This window comes from Ornithorhynchus anatinus, chromosome 1 (genome assembly GCF_004115215.2).
Source record: "Ornithorhynchus anatinus isolate Pmale09 chromosome 1, mOrnAna1.pri.v4, whole genome shotgun sequence".
Taxonomy (NCBI): Eukaryota; Metazoa; Chordata; class Mammalia; order Monotremata; family Ornithorhynchidae; genus Ornithorhynchus; species Ornithorhynchus anatinus.
In genome coordinates this window covers 3458595-3479984 of record NC_041728.1, presented here as the reverse complement: position 1 = coordinate 3479984, position 21390 = coordinate 3458595, and the positions used below count along the sequence as shown (strand labels likewise).

General features: G+C 55.3%; 1 protein-coding gene across 2 annotated transcripts; it reads right to left on the bottom strand.

Annotated features, from left to right (window-relative positions):
- Positions 1-8052: 8052 nt before the first annotated feature.
- Positions 8053-21052, bottom strand: TMEM121 (transmembrane protein 121). 2 transcript variants are annotated; one of them, XM_039910958.1, is made up of 2 exons: positions 20990-21052; positions 8053-9950 (listed from the first exon to the last, which is right to left on the bottom strand). In XM_039910958.1, the coding sequence occupies exon 2, from the start codon at positions 9551-9553 to the stop codon at positions 8531-8533; it is 1023 nt and encodes a 340-aa protein (XP_039766892.1). In that variant the 5' UTR covers positions 9554-9950; positions 20990-21052; the 3' UTR covers positions 8053-8530. The 2 variants fall into 2 exon arrangements, with proteins under 2 accessions (XP_039766892.1, XP_028923358.1); XM_029067525.2 differs by lacking the exon at positions 20990-21052 and adding an exon at positions 20220-20316.
- Positions 21053-21390: the final 338 nt, after the last annotated feature.

Genomic DNA, 21390 nt, shown 5'->3' with positions numbered 1-21390 from the left:
CAAACAATAGAATCAATCCATCAATCAATTAATGATATTTATTCGGTGCTTACGGTGTGCGGGGCTCTGTCCTAAGTGCTTGGGAGAGTACAGTAGAATTGGTGAACTCTCTTCCTACCCTCAAAGAGTTTATAATCTGCAGGAGGGGGCGATAGATATAAAAATAAATTATTAATAATAGCAAATGTGGTATTTGTTGAGTGCTTACTATGTGCCAGGCATTGTACTAAGCACAGGGACGGATTCAAGCAAATCGGGGTGGACACAGACCCTGTGCCCCCGCGGGGCTCCCAGTCTTAATCCCCATTTTACAGATGAGGGACCTGAGGCCCAGAGAAGTGACTTGACCGAGGTCACACAGCAGAAAGGTGGGTGAGCTGGGATTAGCAGCCAGGCCTTTCTGACTCCCGGGCCCATGCTCTACCTACTAGGCCGGGCTGCTTCTCGTACAAGTAGGGGAAGCAGTAGAGTATAAAGATAAAGAGAGAGGAACTCTTGGGCTCGGGGTGGGGTGAGAGAATCTTGGTAGGAGATGGCTAAGGAGTGGGGGCTGTTCTGAGTTAGTCTTGGATTGAAACTCTTTGGAAATGTCTGCCATAATCCCGTATGGGACAGAGACCTTGTCCAATCTGATTGTCCTGTTTTTACCCCAATGTTTAGCACTCTGCTTGGCACGTAATGTGTGCTTGACAAGTACCCTAATTATTATTAGGATTCAAGCTCAACAAAAGGATACAAGATCTCCTCTAAGATTGCAAGCTCGTTGTAACAAACGTGTCTACCGGCTCTGTTAAACTGTACTCTCCCAAACATTTAGTACAGTGTCCCTCATACGGTAGGCGCTCAGAGAAGCAGCATGGCCTAGCGGCAAGAGCACCGGCTTGGGAGCCAGAGGTCGTGGGTTCTAATCCCGGCTCCGTCGCTTGCCTGCTGAGTGATCTTGGGCAAGCCACTTAACTTCTCTGTGCCTACATCACCTCATCTGTAAAATGGGGATTGAGACTGTGAGCCCCACGTGGGACAACCTGATTACCTTGTATCTATCCCAGATCTTAGAACAGTGCTTGGCACATAGGAAGTGCTTAACAAATGCCATCATGATTAATAAATACAATACAATAAATACCATCGATTGATCTACTGATCTCCTTCTTTACCTATCGCATCACTCTCCCCATCTTCAAAGCTCTACTAAAAGCCTATCTCCTCCAGGAAGCCTTCCATGATTCATCTCTCATCTCCACACCCTCTGCACATAGGGAGATACTAAAGGGAGAAACAACGTGGCCTAGAGGATACAGCTCAGGTCTGGGAGTCGGTAGGACCTGAGTTCTAAACCTGGCTCTGCCACCTGTCTGCTGGGTAACCTTGAGCAAGTCACTTCACTTCTCTGGGCCTCAGTTTCCTCATCTGTAAAATGGGACTCTATCCACTAGGCCATGCCGCTTCCCTATTTATAGTTGCCGTTAACTTACATACTTACTTTCAGGAGAGTCTGACTTGAATACTTTCGTATTGTGAGTACTTACTCAGAGGAGAGACTGACTCGAATACTTTTGTACCTAGGTAAATGCCTTTATATCGCTTTCATATAAAGAAGGGGGTCTGTGTAATAATAATCATCATGTTTATGTGCTTCCTTTGTGCCAAGCACTGCTCTAAGCACTGAGGTAGATGCGAGGCAATCAGGTTGGACGTAGTCCCTGTCCGTCATGGGGCTCACAGTCTTAATCTCCATTTTACGGGTGATGTACGCAACTGAGGAGCAGAGAAGTAAAGTGACTAGCCCAAGGTCACACAGCAGACAAGTGGTGGAGCCAGGATTAGAACCCATGACCTTCTGCCTCCCCGGCCCATGCTCTACCCACTGTGCCATGCTGCTTCTCTTGTAGGAGCTCTTAAGCCCGGGGGAGATCCTGCTATTGCTTTGGGGGAAAGGATGAGGAAACTGGTGTTCTTTCTCCACCAGCTCCACAACATACAGGAGGCAAGTCGAGAGCGAACCCCCAGAATCATCCCCATACCTGTGGAAAGTCCAAATTTGTCACATCACAAGATAGTGGCAGCAAAATACCGGGACGTTTTCAGAGAGCAGCAGTCGGGCCCTGTCGGCTCCCCAGAATTTGGGGTTCAGGCTCCTCCCAGCTGAGCCTCGGCAGGCCCCACTTGATGGACAGCTGAGAATACCCACCCCTATCTGCAAACAACTGCAACCCGCCGCATCCGTCAACCTCGGGGATGAGAAATCCGGAGCGAATGCCTTCGAGGGATGCGCGACCCCTCCCTTGGGTCACATGGAAACTCTGAGGTCCCTTCGCTGTCACCCGATTCCATCACGTCGGCGGAGGTTTGCGTCCAATCCCTACTGGGGGAACGGTGATTGGCAGGAAGACCGGGACTCCAGGTCTGAGGCCGGTCTACTACGATGTCAGCCCCTGCTAGGAAACACCACCGGTGGGGAGAGAGGGGTTTATGAAACCTAGGCAAACAGTTGTTTGGGAGGTCTTTAAATCAGAGAGGCTCAGATATGGCAGGTGGGATGGGTTCTAAATTCTGTCCCTCTTGTGGTGCCATTTACATGCCTGAAAATGGGACCTGTGGGGGAGAAAGAGGAAGAGGAGGAAGTGGAAAATTAAACCACCGACACCTTCAGGAAGTATGGAGATTGCTTATCCGTGTCATCGTTCCCCTTTGATTGAAGTGGTTCTGTATTAAAGACCGATTTTTTTCAATGGTATCGGTCAAGCCTTACTATGTGCCAGGCACTGTACTAAGCCCTGGGGTAGATACGAGTTAATCAGGTTGGACGCAGTCCCTGTCCCACGTAGAGTTCACACGCCCAATCCCCACTTGACAGATGAGGTAACTCAAGCACAGAGAAGTGAAGTCCCATTCCGGCGGTCACGCGGGAGAAAGGTGGCGGAGCCAGAATTAGAACCCAGGTCCTCCGAGTCCCAGCCCGTGCTCTTCCCACTAGGCCATGCTGCTCCTCTAAGTGCTTGATTTAAGTGACACGTCACGCAGTCTCTCATGACCCAGGCCAAAGAGAAGCCTACGGAAACCCGTGTCGGACATGAAAGGGCAGGGATGGTGTTGTCAAAGGCTTTTGTCCTCTCCCAAGTACTTATTATGATGCTCTGCTCACAGCTGGTACTCGGGAAGTATGGTCAAAAAAAAAAAAAGGGGGTGGGTCACCAAGACCAAAGAGACCCACGCTAGGCAGACCACCGTGAGACCAAGAACTTCCAAACATCCATAAAGAAGAGACACGATCCCATACACATCGAGAAGCAGTGTGGCCTCGTGGATAGCGCCCAGGTCTGGGAGTCAGAAGGACCTGGGTTCAAACCCCAAGTCCACCAGTTGTCTGCTATGGGTCCTCGGACAGGTCACTTCACTTCTCTGTGCCTCAGTTACCTCATCTGTAAAACGGTGATCGAGACTATGAGCCCCACGTGGGACACGGACTACATCCAACCTGATTTGCTTGTGTCTACCTCAGCGCTTAGTACGGTGCCTGGCACGTAGTAATCACTTCACAGACTTTATTTTTAAAAAAGCCTCTGAAGAGTGGAGCTGGCAGCCTTGGCTCCGAAAAGAAGTCTGAGTGCCACAGTACTTGCGTAGTCTCCTGGATATCCCCGTCTACTATCGAGGATGAAGCCCTTTAAATCAGGGAAAACCCACCAAAACATGGAAATAATTATCCCAATTACTGGAAGTCACCCCGGCAGGTAGAGCCATGAAAACTGATTAACCGTCTGGAGAGCAGACGCACCTGAGATCTACAAGCACAGAGGGGACACCCGATTTACAGAGAATGTGATGGCTAATTTTTCTTGTACTCTCCCCAGTGCTTAGTACAATGCTTGGCCCATAGTTAGTGCTCAGTAAAATGAGCACTGATTGATTGATTGTTTAACACTTACACAAACGCTTCCCTGATAACGCTATAAATAGCATTTATATTGATGCTTTTGATGTCTGTTTACTAGTTTTGATGTTTGTCTCCCCCCATCTAGACTGTGAGCCCGTTGTGGGCAGGGACTGTCTTTATTTGTTGCTGAATTGTACTTTCCAAGTATTGAGTACAGCGCTCTGCACACAGTAAGCCCTCGATAAATACGATTGATTGAATGAATAAATGAATTACTGAGGAGATTGGGGGGTGGATCACAAAGTTGCCTCCGTGATGACCATCTTCAAAAAGAATGCAAAGAAGCCATGTGGCCTAATGGAAAGAGCATTTATCTGGTCTAATTTGAGCTCTGAGAAGCTCTGAGAAGCAGCGTGGCTCAGTGGAAAGAGCACGGGCTTTGGAGTCAGGGCTCATGAGTTCGAATCCCAGCTCTGCCACGTGTCGGCCGTGTGACTGTGGGCGAGTCACTTAACTTCTCTGTGCCTCAGTTCCCTCATCTGTAAAATGGGGATTAAGACTGTGAACCCCCCGTGGGACAACCTGATTCCCCTATGTCTACCCCAGTGCTTAGAACAGTGCTCGGCACATAGTAAGCGCTTAACAAATACCAACATTATTATTATTAGCTCTGCCACTTGTCTGCTGGGTGACCTTGGGTATGTCATTTCACTTCTCTGGGTCTCAATTACCTCATCTGTCAAATGAGGATTAAGACTGTGAGACCCATGTGGGACAACCTGCATTACCTTGTATCTACCCCGGTGCTTAGAACAGTGCTTGACACATAGAAAGTGCTTAACAAATACCACCATCATTATCATTATTGTTATTATTATTCTCTGGGTCGCAATTACCTCATCTGTACAATGGGGATTAAGACAGGAAGTCCTATGTGGGACATGGACTGTGTCCGTCCTGATTCACTTGTATCTACCCCAGGGCTTAGCACAGGGTCTAGCACAGAGTAAGTGCTGAACAAATACCGTTTTCAAAAAAAGATCAAAGAACCGATTCCAGGAGATTATATACCTTTTCTCCCTCCCTCTTAGACTAGGAGCCTCAGATGAGACAGGGACTGTGTCTGACCTGATTAATGATTAACTTGACATATAATAATAAATAATAATAATAATGGTATTTGTTAAGTGCGTACTACGTGCCAAGCACTGATCTAAGTACTGGGGTAGATACACGGTAATCAGGTTGTCCCACGTGGGGCTCACACTTTTAATCCCCATTTTACGGATCCTCATCTGTAAAATGATGCACAGAGAAGTTAAGTGACTTGCCCAAGATCACACAGCAAATAAGTGGCGGAGCCAGAATCAGAACCCATGTCTTCTGACTCCCAAGCCTGGGCTCTTTCCATTGAGCCACGCTGCTTCTCAATAAATCCGACCGATCGACAGTCTCTCATCCTCTTCTGGGTCTCTTCTCGGTCTGTTTCCCTGGTGCATATATTTAAGTACTGAACGAAAACCGATATCAATATTATTGTTACAGTTATTATTATATGCGCCTGGAATCATAATATGACTTTAGACTCCAATGTGATAGAGCAGACTCGTTGTTCGCTGCATATCAGGTACACGAGAAGTGCAAAGAAGAGCACTTCCATTCCTTAAGCACTTTGATATTTCCCCCGCTCCCAGCCCTACATCCCTCACGGTACATATCCTTACACTTTGCCGTTTCTCCTATTTGTGATGGATTTTAATCCACCGGAGAAGCAGCGTGGACATAGCGGTTTGAACACGGGCCCGGGTGTCAAAAGGACCTGGCTTCTGATCTCTGCACCACCACTCGTCTGCTGTGTGATCCTGGGCAAGTCGCTTCGCTTCTCTGGGCCTCAGTTCCCTTATCTGTACAGTGGGGATTAAGACCGTGAGTCCCATGTGGGACTTGGACTGAATCCAACCTAGCTAACTTGTATCTACGCCCGGCACCTAGTAAGCACTTAACAAATGCCATTAGAAAAAAATGTCTACCTTCCTTGAGGGTAGGGATAGGGTGGGTCAACTCTATTGGAAGCAGCATGACGTAGTGGATAGAACACGGACCCGGGAGTCAGAAGAGGAAGGAAGGGAAGGAAGGGAGGGAAAGAGGGAGGGAAGGGAGGGAAGGGAGGGAAAGAGGGAGGGAAGGGAGGGAAGGGAGGGAAAGAGGGAGGGAAGGGAGGGAAGGGAGGGAAGGGAGGGAAGGAAGGAAGGAAGGAAGGAAGGAAGGAAGGAAGGAAGGAAGGAAGGAAGGAAGGAAGGAAGGAAGGAAGGAAGGAAGGAAGGAAGGAAGGAAGGAAGGAAGGAAGGAAGGAAGGAAGGAAGGAAGGAAGGAAGGAAGGAAGGAAGGAAGGAAGGGAACGGAGGGAAGGAAGGGAACGGAGGGAAGGAAGGGAACGGAGGGAAGGAAGGGAACGGAGGGAAGGAAGGGAACGGAGGGAAGGAAGGGAAGGAAGGGAACGGAGGGAAGGAAGGGAATGGAGGGAAGGAAGGGAAAGGAGGGGGAACGGAGGGAAGGAAAGGAGGGAAGGGAGGGAGGGAGGGAAAGGAGGGAAGGAAAGGAGGAAAGGGAGGGAAGGAAGGGAAGGAAGGGAAGGAAGGACTACAATAAGGGATGAACACCCTGCAGCTAGAATTACTTCAGATCCATTGGGAAATTTTTCAACTACAAGGGCTATGAACAGGCCCGAAAGCCTTAATGATAATTATAATCATAATAATTATGGTATTTGTTAAGCCCTTACTACGTGCCAAGCACTGTTCTAAGCATTGGTAGATACGAGGTAATCAGGTTGTCCCACGTGGGGTTCACCATCTTAATCCCCATTTTACAGATGAGGTAACTGAGGCACAGAGAAGTTAAGTGGCTTGCCCAAGGTCACACAGCAGACAAGTGGCAGAGCCGGGATCAGAACCCACGTCCTCCGACTCCCAAGCCCGGGCTGGATCCACTACGCCAGGCTGCTTCTCATGTCTCTGTCTCTAGAGATGGTGGTATTTGTTAAGTGCTTACTATGTCAATCAATCAATCAGTCATATTTATTGAGCGCGTACCGTGTGCAGAGCACCGTATTAAGCAGTTGGGAGACTACAACACAGTTGTTAGGCGTAACCCCTGCCCATAACGACCTCACAGCCCAGAGGGTGATACAGACATTAATATAAAGAAATAAATTACAGATATGGACCTAAGTGCTGTGGGCCTGAAGGAGGGGTGAATAAAGGGAACAAATCCAAGTGCAAGGGTGACACAGAAGGGAGGGGGAGAAGAGGAAATGAGAGTTTAGTCGGGGAATGTTCCGAGCACTGCGCTACACACTCAGGTAGATGCAAGATAATCAAGTCAGACCCAGTCCCTGCCCCACATTCATTCATTCAATAGTATTTATTGAGCGCTTACTATGTGCAGAGCACTGTACTAAGCGCTTGGAATGTATGGGGCTCGCAGTCTAGCGGGGCGGGGAGAACAGGTATTTCATCCCCATTTTACAGATGAGGAAAGCGAGGCACAGAGAAGTGTAGTGACTTACCCAAGGTCCCACAGCCGGGTAGCGGCGGAGCCGGGATTAAAACCCAGGTCTTTCCACTAGCCCACACTGCTTCTCTCCAACCTGCAGGTGACTGTAGTAGACTACTCTGCAGAGTCATCCAGGTATCAGGAACTGACGATAAGTCTGAAGAAAACTGAAGTCGTGAATCAGTCGGCACCAACCTGCAGGTAGCCGAAGATTGACCTGGGCAACCCCAGATGAATTCCTTTCGCAGAATTCTGCTACCTAGGCGGCCAAGCCGTCTAACGATGCAAAAACAGACGAGGAAAGAGAAATCAGAGCCAGAAGGCCCACCCACCTTTGGGATACCGTCCGACGGTGTGGGAGCACGGTGACATCAGACCTTGGACCACTCAGGCAACACAACAGCACAGCAAAGGACAGTCTCGGGATGTCCTCGGGGCGGTAGGAACGGTAGATACCAAATCGATCCTGTCAGCCACCAACCCAGAGCTGAATTTCACTCCCGGCGGCATCAGCTTCTTTTCATATATTCATCTATTCGAATACATCCCCCGCTCCTGCCCCCGACCCCCTTATTCCGCCCCTCCGCACCCCCTCCCAACAAACTGAGCAGACCGGCCAGTGAGGAAATACACGGTTTAAATAGGAAACTGTAAACACAATTCTTTAAGGAACAGAGACAACCACGTTCACGGGATCTACTGCGGCTGGTGCGCCCCCCACCCCCACCCCCCACTCCGCCCCATAGATAAAAGATTCCAGTAACAAAACTCCATCTCCGGCTGGCGGTCCCAAACCCCTCGATCCGGATGCCGGGGAAGGAACCCCGGGCGGGCGGCCGATCTGAGCGAACGTGGGGCAAGACATTTGGCTTTCCCAGAGGCCTCTCCGGGTGATTCCTGAGATGAAGAGGCCGCAGGGAGCGGTCGGGCACGGCCTGGGGCGGCTCCCCCCCGACCACAAGTCTCCTTTCGGGTGGGGGGGAGGCTCCCTCCCACCCCGAGTCCATGCACCATGCGCCCCACAGTACCCCCCCCTTCCCGACGTCCCCGCCTAACCGGCCCGGCCCGAGCCCCGGCCCCCGTCCCCTCTGTCGGGGGTCACGTGTCCAGGATCTCGCGGGTCGGGGACGGCTCGTGGGGGCCTCCGGGCATCCCGTGCAGCGTCTGGTTGGGGGCGACGGAGTTGGCCTGCAGCTCGAGGGCCAGGCCGTGGGGGGCCGGGAACTCCCGCAGCTGCCGCCTGTACTCCAGGAAGGAGCAGGCCTTGGTGGCCAGGGCCATGACGTTCTTGCCGACGAAGATGGCGGAGACGCGGCTGTCCTGGAAGAGCGCCATGTTGGCGGCGCGGATGAGCACGGTGACCACGTTGATGGTGACCAGGCTGAGCACCGGGTAGAGCATCATCTTCTGGGGGGCGATGTGCTCGCCCTGCATGCTGATCTCGCTCAGGGACACGCAGGGCAGGATGAGCAGCAGGATGTAGCAGTAGAAGAACATGAGGCCCTCGGCCCAGACGGGCAGGCCGGTCTGCTGGGGCTCCCACAGGTTGGCCTGGACGTCCAGGATGTCCAGCAGGTCCAGGGCCACCCAGAAGAGCCGGCCCCGCAGGTCCTCCTTCTTGCGGAAGGTGCGGATGTACTCCATGCTGTCCAGGGCCACCAGGACCAGGTACAGGCCCGGCACGCAGAGGGAGAGCAGCAGGGTCAGGGCCTTGCGGGCCACCGTGTCCAGCGGCCGGGCCCCGTCCGCCCCCCGGCCGGCCTGCCGCTCCACCTTGTAGTTCTGGAAGATGAAGTAGAGCTTGATCTCCAGCACGAAGACGTAGAGGAACCAGAGGATCATAGCGTAGCCGCGCTTGGCCGTCCGCACCTCGGCTCCCACCCACACGGCCACGTAGCGCAGGACGATGAGGAAGCAGACGTCCCCGACCAGCACGATGATGCACACGCCGATCTTGCGGGGCCCCTGGTTCTGCTCCACCAGGTAGGCGTCCATGCAGGCCATGCTGGTGACGATGACCGCCGTGGTCAGGCACACGTGGTGCTTGTCTGGGGGCGGGAGCACCATGGCTCGCCCCCCGCCCCGCCCCCCCGGGGCCCTCGGCGGTGCCGCCGTGCTCATTCACGGGGGGGCGGGCATCGGGGGCCCGGGCCGGGGGGCGGCCGGAGAGGCCGGGGGGAAGCGGGGACCCGAGGGGCGGGCGCGGCGAGGCCCGGCCAGAGACGCTCTCCCGGAACGGGCCTCTCAAGGGCAGGAAATCCCTGGGGTGGGGGTCATCGCAACCAGAGTCGGGGGGTAGGCCTGGTGGGGATCCACCCCCTCATCTCACGGCTTCCGTCAGGCGTCCCTGCTGCTCTCTGCAGGGCGGGCGGGGGGAAGGGGTCCAAGAGGGACAGGGGGTCGGCGAGCGAGGACGGCTCTAGGGCTTCCCGGGGCGGCGGCGGTCAGCCCTCGCCCCCGAGGGTGGCTGCGGGACAGGGGCCGTGGGCTCCCGCCCTCTCCGTCCGGACGCGGACACCTGCGAGAGGCCAGAAAGACCACTTGGGCTCAGATAAAGAGTGCGGTGCGGCCTAATGGCTAAAGCCCGGGCCTGACCTCGGCTCTGCCGCTTGCCTGCTGGGTGACCTGGGAAAAGTCACTTCTCTTCTCTGGGCCTCGGCTGCCGCATCTGTCAAATGGGGATTCAGATCGTGAGCCCCACCCGCAGAAGGGATCGTGTCCAACTCGATTACCTTGTATCGACCCCAGCGCTTAGTACGGTGCCTGGCACACAGTAAGCGCTTAACAAATACCACAGTTTTTATTATCAGTATTATTAGGGTTCTCGTCCCGGCTCCGCCACTTGTCTGCCGTGTGACCCAGTGCAAGTCATTTAACTTCTCTGCGGCTCAGTTACCTCATCTGTGAGATGGCGATCGAGACCGTGGGCCCCATGTGGGGCAGGGACTGTGTCCGACCTGCTCAGCGCGGTGCCTGGCACATAGAAAGCGCTTAACAAATACCACGATTATCATTATTATTATTATTAGTTTGAGTATGGGGAATTGAAGCCCAGCTGAAGGCCCTCCATCCGGTGTCGGGCCCGCTCTCCTCTGGGAAAGCGGCATGGCATAGTGGATAGAGCACGAGCCTGAAGTGTCAGAAGGTCACGGGTCCTAAATCTTGGCTCCGCCACATGTCTGTTGTGTGACCTTGGACAAGTCACTTCACTTCTCCGTGTCTCAGTTACCTCATCTATAAAATGAGGATTGAGACTGTGAACCCCACGTGGGACAGGGACCGTGTCCAACCCGATTTGCTTGTCTCCACCCCAGCACTTAGTATGGTGCTTGGCACATAGTAAGCGCTTTACAAATACCGCATTTATTATTATTACGTATGGAGCACTGTTCTAAGGGTGGGGGTAAAAACAAGTTAATTAGGTTGGACACAGTCCCTACCCAACCTGGGGCTGCTAGTCTGAATAGGCGAGAGAACAGATACAGAATCTCCATTTTATAGTCGAGAAAACAGAGGCCCAGAGAAGCGAAGTGACTTGCCCAGTGTCCCCCGGCAAGCAATTCTTCCCCTTTTAGACTGTGAGCCCGTTGTTGGGTAGGGATTGTCTCTGTCTGTTGCCGAATTGTACTTACCAAGCGTTTAGTACAGTGCTGTTCACTCAATAAATGCGAATGAATGAATGAATGAATGAATGAATTGGCGGAACCGGGATTAGAACCCAGGTCCTCCGACATCAAAGCCCATGCTCGTTCTGGGTCTGTCTGTCTGTGTCCTCTTCTGCATCTGTCTGCCTGCCATCCCGTCTGTCTACCTTCCTCTGTGTCCAGCCGTCTGCCCTTCGGTATCCGCCTGCCCGTTTGCTCACCTGTCTGTCCGCCCATCTCTTTGCCCGTTCACCTGTCAGTCTGTCTGGCTGCCCACCTCTCTGTCTGCCTGCGTGTCTGTCCTCCTCTGGATGCCTGTCTGTCTTCCTCTGGGTCCGTCTGTCTTCCTGCCTGCCAATTCTGACTCTCGAACCACCCCTCTGTCCATCTGGCTCACTGTCTACCCTCCTCTGCGGCTGCCTGTCTGTCTCCTCTCCTCAGAGTCTATTTCCCCTCCTGTATGTCCGTCTTTCTGTCCTCCTCTGAGTCTTTCTGTCTCCTCTCTTCAGAGTCTGTTTATTTCCCCTCCCTTAAGTCTGTCTGTCTGCCAGTCTGACTGTCCACCCCCCGCCTGTCCGTCTGTCTCACTGTCTGCCTGCCTATCTGCCCTCCTCTGCTCCTACCTGTCTGTCCGTCTGCCTGTCCCGCCCTCTGCCTGTCTCCCCTCCTCGGGGTCTGTCGGTCCGTCCGCCCTCTAGGCCTGTGTGTCCAGCTACACTCTTCTGAGTCTGTCTTTCTGCCTGCCCTGGCTCAGTCCGTCGACTGTCGAGCGCTTACTATGTGTCATACACTGTTCTAAACCCCGGAGTAGATACAAGCTAATCAGTTCGGACCCAATCCCCGTCCCCGTGCCACATGGGGCTTGCAGTCCAAGTAGGAGTCTGTCTTGCTTTCATTTACCTTTCTCGCTACCTGGTGCTCACCTGTTAATAAGAACAATAATGATAATCACAATAACTGTGGGATCCGCGAAGCACTTACTAGGCGCCAGGCACCGCACTAAGCGCTGAGGTGGATACAAGCTAATCGGATTGGACACAGTCCCTGTCCCACGTGGGGCTCACAATCTCAATCCCCTTTTACAGACGAGGCAACTGAGGCCCAGAGAAGTGAAGTGACTCGCCCAAGGTCACACAGCAGACAAGTGGCAGAGCCGGGATACAGCCCGTGCTCTATCCACCACACCGCGCTGGGTATAGATATAAATGTGTGGCTACACATATATACGGTATTTGCTAAATGTTCACTATATGCCAGGGATTGTACTAAGCGCCGGGGTAGGTACAAGTTAGTCAGATTGGACACATTCCCTGTCCCACACAGGGGCTCGCAGTCTTAATCCCCATTTTACAGATGAGGCGACGGAGACATGGAAAAGCGAAGTGACCTTCCAAAGGTCACGCAGTAGACAAATGGCAGGAGTGAGGACTCGATCCCGGATCAAATCTCCATCTCCTCCCCTGTTCTTTCTCCCTCCCCCCAGGCTGGCATCTCCTCCTGCCTTCAGGACATCACCCGGATGTCCACCCGCCACCTAAAACGCAACGCGTCCGAGACCGAGCTCCTCATCTTCCCTCCCAAACCCCGTCCTCTCCCCGAAATTTCCCGTCACTGTGGACGGCACGGCCGTCCTTCCCGTCTCTCGGGCCCGCAACCTCGGTGTCATCCTTGCCTCCCCTCTCTCGTTCACCCCACACATCCGATCCGTCACCGAAACCCGCCGGTCTCACCTTCACCTCATCGCCAAGGTCCGCCCTTTCCTCTCCAGCCAAACCGCTGCCACGTTAGTACAATCGCCCGTAATATCCCGACTGGATGACCGCGTCAGCCTCCTTTCTGACCTCCCAACCTCCTGCCTCTCCCCGCTTCATTCCATACTTCATTCTGCTGCCCGGGTTATCTCTGTACGGAAACGTTCTGGACACGTCACCGGCCTCTTCGAAAACCTCCAGAGGTTGCCTATCAACCTCAGTAGCGAGCAAAAACTCCTCCCTCTTGGTTTCAAAGCCGTCCATCCCCTTGCCCCTTCTTACCTCACCTCCCTTCTCTCCTTATCCATCCCAGGCCAGACACTTGACTCCTCTGGTGCCACTAACCTTCTCGCCGGGCCTCGTTCTCACCCGTCCCGCCATCGACCCCTGGCCCACGTCCCACCTCTGGCCCGGAATGTTCTCCCTCCTCAAATCCTTCAAACTGGTACACTTCTCCCCTTCAAAGCCCTACTGAAAGCTCACCTCCTCCAGGAGGCCTTCCCAGACTGAGCCCACTTGTTCCTCTGCTCCTCCTCCCCTCCCCATCGCTCCGACTCCCTCCCTCTGCTCCACCCCCCTCACCGCCCCACAGCACACGTGTGTACATTTTTATAATTCTATCTTATTCACGCTGTGCGTATACCTATAATTCTATTTATTGAAACCGATGCCATTGATGCCTGTTTATCTGTTTCGATGTCCGCCTCCCCCGTTCTAGGCAGTGAGCCCGTTACGGGCAGGGATCGCCTCTGTGGCTGAATTGTACTTTCCAAGCGCTCAGCACAGTGCTCTGCACAAGTAAGCGCTCAATAAATATGATTGAATGAATGAATCCTCTGACTCCCAAGCCTGTGCTCTATCCACCACACCTTGCTGCTTCTCTGTTTTTTCTGTTTCTCTCATCTCCTCCTACCACCCAGCCTGCACACTCCACTCCGCTCTTCTAACACCAACCTACTCTCTGTACCTCAATCCCGTCTACCTCACCGCTGACCCCTTGTCCACGTCTTCCCTCTTGCCTGAAACTCTCTCTCCCTTCATATAATAATAATGACGATGGTTTTTATCAAGAGCTTTCTAGGTGCCAAGCACTGTTTTAAGCACCAGGGTAGACATAAGTTAATCAGGTTGGACACGGGCCCCGTCCCACATGGGGCTCACGCTCTTAATCCCCGTTTTATTGATAACAGAGAAAATAAATGACTTGCCCGAGGTCATACAGGGGACAGGTGGCAGAGTCGTGATTAGGACCCATGTCCTCTGGCTCCCTAGCCCACGCTCTTGACACTAAGTTTCACCGTTTCTCACGACCGCCTTCGAAACGTTATTTAAATCACAGCTTCTCCAAGGGTTCTTCGCTGACTAAGCTTTCGCTTCCCCATCTGGCCTCCTCCCCCTGTGTTGATTTTGCACTGGGCTGCGTACCCCTTTGGTGCTTCGATACTCACCCCAGGCCCAGAGCAGTAATAATGATGGTATCTGTTAAGCGCTTAATCTATACCAAGCACCGTTCTAAGCGCTAGGGTAGATACAACGCATATATTGTGGTACTCTGTTATTTCCCTTATCCGTAATTTATTTTAATGTCTCTCTCCCCCTGAAGACTGTAAGCTCCTCGTGGGCAGGGTCCGACAGAGCCCGGGTCTGGAAGTCGGAAGGACCTGGGTTCTAATCCCAGCTCTGCCACCTGTCTGCTGTGTGACCCTGGGCAAGTCACTTCTCTGTACCTCAGGCACCTCATGTGTAGAAGGGGAATGAAGACTGTGAGGTGCAGGTGGGACGTGGGCTGTGTCCAACCTCATTTGCCGGCATCTACCTACCCCAGCACTTAGTGCAGTGTCTGGCACATAGTGAGTGCCTAACAGTACCATAAAAAAGCTCTACATAATACACTTGCACAATCAGTACAGCACTTTGCATGCAGTAAGTGCTCAATAAATACCATCGATTCATTGACAGAGCTACAGGCAGACACAGACCCACCCAACCGCACATATTTATTTACTCATTCATTCCATCGTAGATACTGAGTGCTTACTGGGTGCGGAACACTGTACTAAACGCCTGGAAGGTACAGTTCAGCAGGAAAGAGAGACAATCCCTGCCCCCACCGGGCTCATGCTTACACTCTCATTCACATTATCTCACATAAAGGGACACGCCCGCATAGACCCGTCTATTTTTAACAGTATCTGTTGAACACTTACTATGTGCCGGGCATTGTGCTTGGCACTGTGCTAAGCCGACCAGCCAGCCTCCTGTCTCTCCCCACTCCACTCCATGCTTCACTCTGCTGTCCGGATTATTTTTCTACAAAAACGTTCAGGACATGTCACTTGGCTCCTCAAAACTCTGCAGTGGTTGCCCACCCACCTCTGCATCAAACAAAAACTCCTCATCACTGGCTTTAAAGCCGTCCATCCCTTTGTCCCCTCCTACTCATCTTGCTTCTCTCCTTCTAAAACCCAGCCCGCACACTCCGCTCCTCTAGTGCCGCTAACCTTCTCAGTGGGCCTCCATCTCGCCTGTCTCGCCGCCGACCCCTGCCCCACGTCCTGCCTCTGGCCCGGAACGCCCTCCCTGCTCAAATCCCACAGACAACCACCCGCCCCCGCTTCAAAGCCTAATTGAAGGCCCACCTCCTCCAAGAGGCCTTCCCGGACGAAGCCCCACTTTTCCTCATCCCCCACTCCCTTCTGCGTCGCCCTGACCTGCTCCCTTTTCTCTCCCCCCACCCTCCCAGCCCCACACCACTCATGTCCACATCTGTCATTTAGGGATTTGTATTGACGACTCCGCCCCCATAAACCGTAAACTCGCTGTGAGCGGGGATTGTGTCTCTTTACTGTCGTATCGTACTCTCCCAAGTGCTTAGTACAGTGCTCTGCGCACAGCGAGCGCTCAACAAATACGATCGAACCAACGGATGGTTACAAGCTAATCAGCTTGGACACAGTCCCTGTCCCACAGACGGCCCGCGGTCTTAATCCCCGTTTTACGGGGGAGGGAACTGAGTCACAGAGAAGTTAAATGACTTGTCCAGGGCCAGAAAACAGACAAATGATGGAACTGGGATTAGAATCCGGGTCCTCTGTCTCCCAGGCCCGCACTCTTTTCCAGTAGACCACACTGCTTCTCATACTCTTATTCATTCAGATATATTCACTGAAATATTCATGCACACATACACCCATAGACACAAATATGCTCATTTGCAAATGCCATCAAGCATACAGACACACACACGCACTATTAGACACTCACACGTATTCACACCCACACACGGTAACCCAGAGCAACCAGGAGTGTCCCCAAAACTATCAGACCCCGAGTCAGCCCTACTCCCCCATCTAGGCCAGGACTCTGACAGCGGCGCCTGGGATCTTAGAGAAGCAGCGCGGCCTCGTGGAAAGAGCCCGGGCCTGCGGGTCAAAAGGGCCTGAGTTCTGATCCCGGATCCGCCACCTGACTGCCGTGTGACCTCGGGCAAATCGCTTGTCTTCTCTGGGCCTCGGCGACCTCTTCGGTCAAATGGGGATTAAGAGTGTGAGCCCATGTGGGACAGGGACTGTGTCCAACCTAATTAACGTGTACCTATCCCCAGTGCTTACAACAGTGCTTGACACATAGTAAGTGCTTAACAAGCACCATAAAAATAATAATAAGCTGTGGACTGGTTGTCCTCCTAAACAACCCGCCTTCCGGTTTGGAATCGGCCAGCTGTCTCTCTTAACTATGCTTCCCCATCCCTCTAGATTATAAGCTCATCGTGGACAGGGAATGCGTCTGTTTCTTTTTCCATCGTACTCTCCCCAGGCCTTACTACAGTGCTCTGCACACAGTGAGTGCTCAGTAGATGTGACCGACTCGCCGACTGATCCCTGACTCTCTCCCGGCGACCCAGCCTGGACCCTCCGCCTCCCCTTACTCTCCCCTCTCCATCCCTGACTTTCCCTTTAGTGACTCTATCTGTTGCCGAACTGTACATCCCAAGAGCTCAGTACGGTGCTCTGCACATAGTAAGCGCTCAATAGATACCATCGAATGAATGAATGACTGCTCTGTGTGGGTTTGGGTTGTTTTCGTTTTACTGGTATTTGTTAAGTCCTTACTATACGCCAGGTACTCTGTTAAGCGCTGGGGGAAGATACAAGTCTCGTTCGATCGATCGTATTTATTGAGCGCTTACCGTGCGCAGAGCACCGTACTGAGCACTTGGAAAAAGACAACAGAATAATGGAACGGACACAGCCCCTGCCCAGAGCGAGCTGACCATCCAAAAGAGGGGAGACAGACACGAACAGAAATAGAGTATTCCCGGATCGGTCATCCATTCAGTCACTCGATCGCGTTTATCGAGCGCTCACCGTGTGCAGAGGGCTGTGCTATTCATTCACTCAGCCGTAGATAAGCAGGTTGGACACAGTCCGTGTCCCACATGGGGCCGGGCACAGGTTTAAGCCCCATTTTATAGATGAGGTAACTGAGGCCCAGAGAAGTTAAGCCCAAGGTCACACAGCAGACACGTGGCAGAGCCGGGATTAGAACCCACGACCTCTGACTCCCAGGCCCCCGCTCTACCCACCACGCCACGCTGCTCGGCCACACCGAACGAACCCTTCATCCGCGAATCCACCCGAACCCCTCTAAATCTCGCGAAGCTTATTCGTCCGCGACCTCCAGCCTCCCTCCTCGTGAGGCGACATTTGGGTCTGAACAATCCCGGGTTCGTTCTGTCCTCTCCCTTCACGGTTCTGTAAACTCCGAGCCCGTCCCATCTCGGCCTGAGCCCATCCAGCCTGCAGAGTCTCTGTGGTAACAGCGGCGGGATCTACTGAGCGCTTACCGTGCTCCCAACTGCGCGCCGAAGGGCTGGGAAGGAATAAGCCGGTGGGATCGAGACCCCCATCCCTGGCTCCTCGACCCTTTCTGACTCTCGTCCCTTACCTCAGGGCTTCTCCATCGGCACAGACCGCGTCTCCCCGGAGCCAACGACGGGTGGGAGAGCCCTTCCCCCCCAGTCCACTCCAGCTTCTGCCGCTCCCGGGCCCCAGCCGGCCTTCCAGAGTACCTTTCTAGCCATCTATCAGCCAATCCCCTCGGATCTCGGGAGAAGAAATGAATCCCTCCTCTCGCCCCTTGCGGCAATATCCCGGACCCAGACCGTGCCCACGCGCACACGTACATCACACACACCGCACACACTGACCACGCCGCCCCTACCCCAGGGACGAGAGACCCAGCTTCTCCGGGCCTTTCCAGGCGCAATCGAGTTTCTTGTTGTAAAGGAAAGATGCCTCCGCGTCCCGTCGGAAGCCCCCCGAGAGCCTCCTCCTCCCACACCCGGAGGTCGCGTCCCCGCTAGGATAGGAGTTCGGCCCGGAGAGGTGGTCCCTTCGCGTTTAGGAGAAGCGCGGATTCCCCAGTGCGGGGAGAGATGGACCAACCAGAGGAGAGGGGGGCCAGTGATTATTTTAAATCAGGGGGTCTCCCGCTTCAAACCCCAGGAGAGGCCCCTTCGGCCCTCGCCCTGGCGATTCTCGTGCCCATAAACGACGCAGCGGCACATACTTCTCTCACACCCGGAGACTTGACGAAACATTTCAATATCGGTGAGGAGGCGAGGAGGGAGGAAGGGAGAGAGCCGGCACTCACGCATACGCACACAAACACCCCCCCACGCACACTAAAAAACACACAGACACGCAGACACACACTCAAGAGCACAAGCCAAAACTGTCCCCTCTCCCTCGAGGGCGATCGAGATGACGTCACCCGATGAAGCGCAGGAAGGGAAGGCAGCGCGATCTATCGAAGACCGAGCGGAGTCGAAGCCAACGTTCACGCGAACGGCCCACCGGAAGAGTCGCCTGACCTCTCCCTCTCCTCGCGACCTCGCTTTTCCGTTAGTCGACAGGCCCGACGCGTTTAGGGAGCGCTTTTACTACGTGCAGGGCGCCGTACCGGGCGCTCCGGTGGGTGCGACGGAGCCGTCGGTCTGCGGGACCCGTGCGGCGTGGAGGGAGGACGGGCGCGTGGTGAGCGGGGGTGGGATCCGAGCACCGTAGCGATGCGTCCGCCGGGTGGGCGTACACGTGGCGCGCGTTCGGCGAGTTCAGGGTATACGCAGAGGCGCAGGGGTAGGTATTGTAGACGGCGGCGTGGGGACCCGTAGGGTGTGCCTGGCTCCCGCGTGCCTGTTTCTGTGTACGGCGTGCGGTGGGTGTTCGCGGTACACGCCCCGCGTGTGGATATCGTGCGTGCGGGAGCCGTGTGGGCGGGCGAGCGGATGTGTAAGAGTGCGGCTCGATGGAAAGAGCCCGGGCTTGGGAGTCAGAGGTCGTGGGTTCTAATTCCGGCTCCTCCGCTTGTCTGCTGTGCGACCTCGGGCAGGTCGCTTCATTCTTCTCTGCCTCGGTTACCTCGTCTGGAAAATGGGGATTAAGACCGTGAGCCCCGCGTGGGACAACCCGATCACCTCGTATTCTACCCCGGCGCCGAGAACCGCGCTTGGCACATGGTAAGGGCTCGGCAAATACCATAATAATGATTATTATTATCATTATTAAATATAGGCCCGCCTTCAACTCACAGATTATGATGTGTACTCCACGTGAGTTGAAGGCGGGCCTACATCTGTATTATCATCACATGTGGTAAGGTCTCGGTCGGCGCCGGGCACCGTACTGAGCGCCGGGGACCCAGTCCCTGTCCCACCTGGGGCTCACCGTCTCAATCCCCCTTTCACAGATGAGGCGAGCGAGGCACGGAGAAGTGTCCGTCTGTACTAGGTGTGCGTCCCGAGGGGCTCGTGCGCCGGGGAGGTGTGTGCGCAGAGTGCACGGGCGCAGGGAGTGGACATATAATCATGTTGGTATTTGTTAAGCGCCTCCTATGCGCCGAGCACCGTTCTAAGCGCTGGGGGAGACGCGGGGGAATCAGATCGTCCCACGTGGGGCTCACGGTCTCACTCCCCATTTTACAGACGAGGGCCCGGAGGCCCGGAGAAGTGAAGCGACTCGCCCACGGCCACCCAGCTGACGAGTGGCGGAGCCGGGGTTCGGACCCATGACCTCTGGACTCCGAAGCCCGTGCTCTTTCCACGGAGGCGTGCGAGTGTGCGTGTACCCCTAAGAGCGCGCGTACCTGTTTTAACGTGTATGTGCCCGCACCGGGCAGGACCATCAGGGGCCGGAGCGTCGAGGCGCAGAGGGGGATAAACCGTCCCTCGGCACACCCCCAGGCTTTGGAGCCTGCCACCGGGGTGTCCCAGCTCCCCCCCAGCCCACGCCCCCCGGCCCACCGCGGCCCACCTACGGGCGAGGACCACCCCCCTTCGGCCCGGCACGGGGCAGGACCCCTCCCCCATCCGCGCCGGAGCCCCCTCCTCACCCGGCTGACTCCAGGAAGCCCTCCGGCCTTCGCCCCTCCCCTGATCCCCAAGAGGGGCGAGAGCCCGGGCTCGGGGAGTCAGAGGCGGCGGGTTCTAATCCCGGCTCCGCCAGCTGTCGGCCGTGTGACTCCGGGCGGGTCGCTTCACTTCTCCGGGCCTCGGTCCCCTCGTCTGGAAAAGGGGGATGAAGCCTGGGAGCCCCACGTGGGACCACCCGATCTCCCGGCATCTCCCCCAGCGCCGAGAGTAGCGCTCGGCACCTAGGAAGCGCCTAACCAACACCGTCGTCGTCATCACTATCGTTATCATCGTCATTATTCTTAGGAATCGGGCTGCCTCCGGAGGCTGAGGGCTTTCGGGGGGGGAGGGGGGGATGAGGGAGAAAGACCCGGGGTGGGGGGGATCAAGCTCGCTCGGTTTCCCTCCCCCTCCCACCTTTCTGATGGGCGACCGGCCGCCCCCCGCCCCCCGGCCCGGAGGGGCAGCCCAAATGTTCGGGGGAGGGAGGCCCGGGGGCCGGAGGAGAAGCAGCCCAGACCCTTCCCCCCGGCCCCCACCCCCCACCCCCAGCCTCCGGCCCCCTCCCCACGGCCTTCGGCCCCCGACCCCCTCCCCCGGGCTCCCGTCCTGGGGGGCCGGGGGAGGGGGGGAGAGAAGGTGGTCGGGGGGCGCCTCTGGCCTCCGGGCGGAGGCGACCCCCGCGCCCTCCCCGGGCCCCGAGGCGCAGCCCCCGCAGCCCCCTCAGGCCCCGGGGGGCCCCGGCGTCTACCTGGCGGCGGCTGTGGGCGCTGTCCGGATGGCGAAGCCGCCCGGGCCCGGGCCCGCCCTCCGCCCTCCGCCCTCCGCCCTCCGTCCGGGGGGGCGGGGGGCTGCAGGAGGGGGCTTCTCTGGCCCCGGCGCCTCCCCGCGCCGCCCGCGGGCCCCGCTGACCACCAGCCGCCGCCTCCTCCTCCTCCTCCTCCTCCTCCCCCCCCCCGCTTCTCCCTCTCTCTCTTTCCCTGACTCCCCCTCCCCCTTCTTTCCCTCCTCCCTCCTCCCCTCCTTTTCCCTCCCCCTTCTTTCTCTCCTCCCCCCTCTTCTCTTCCCTCCTCCCCCTTCCCCTTCTTTTCCCTCCTCCCCCTCCCCCTTCTTTTCCCTCCTCCCCCTCCCCCTTCTTTTCCCTCCTCTTTC

Excerpts from the sequence above, each read along its gene's own strand:
- TMEM121 (XM_039910958.1), bottom strand. The coding sequence starts at position 9,553 with ATGAGCACGGCGGCACCGCCGAGGGCCCCGGGGGGGCGGGGCGGGGGG.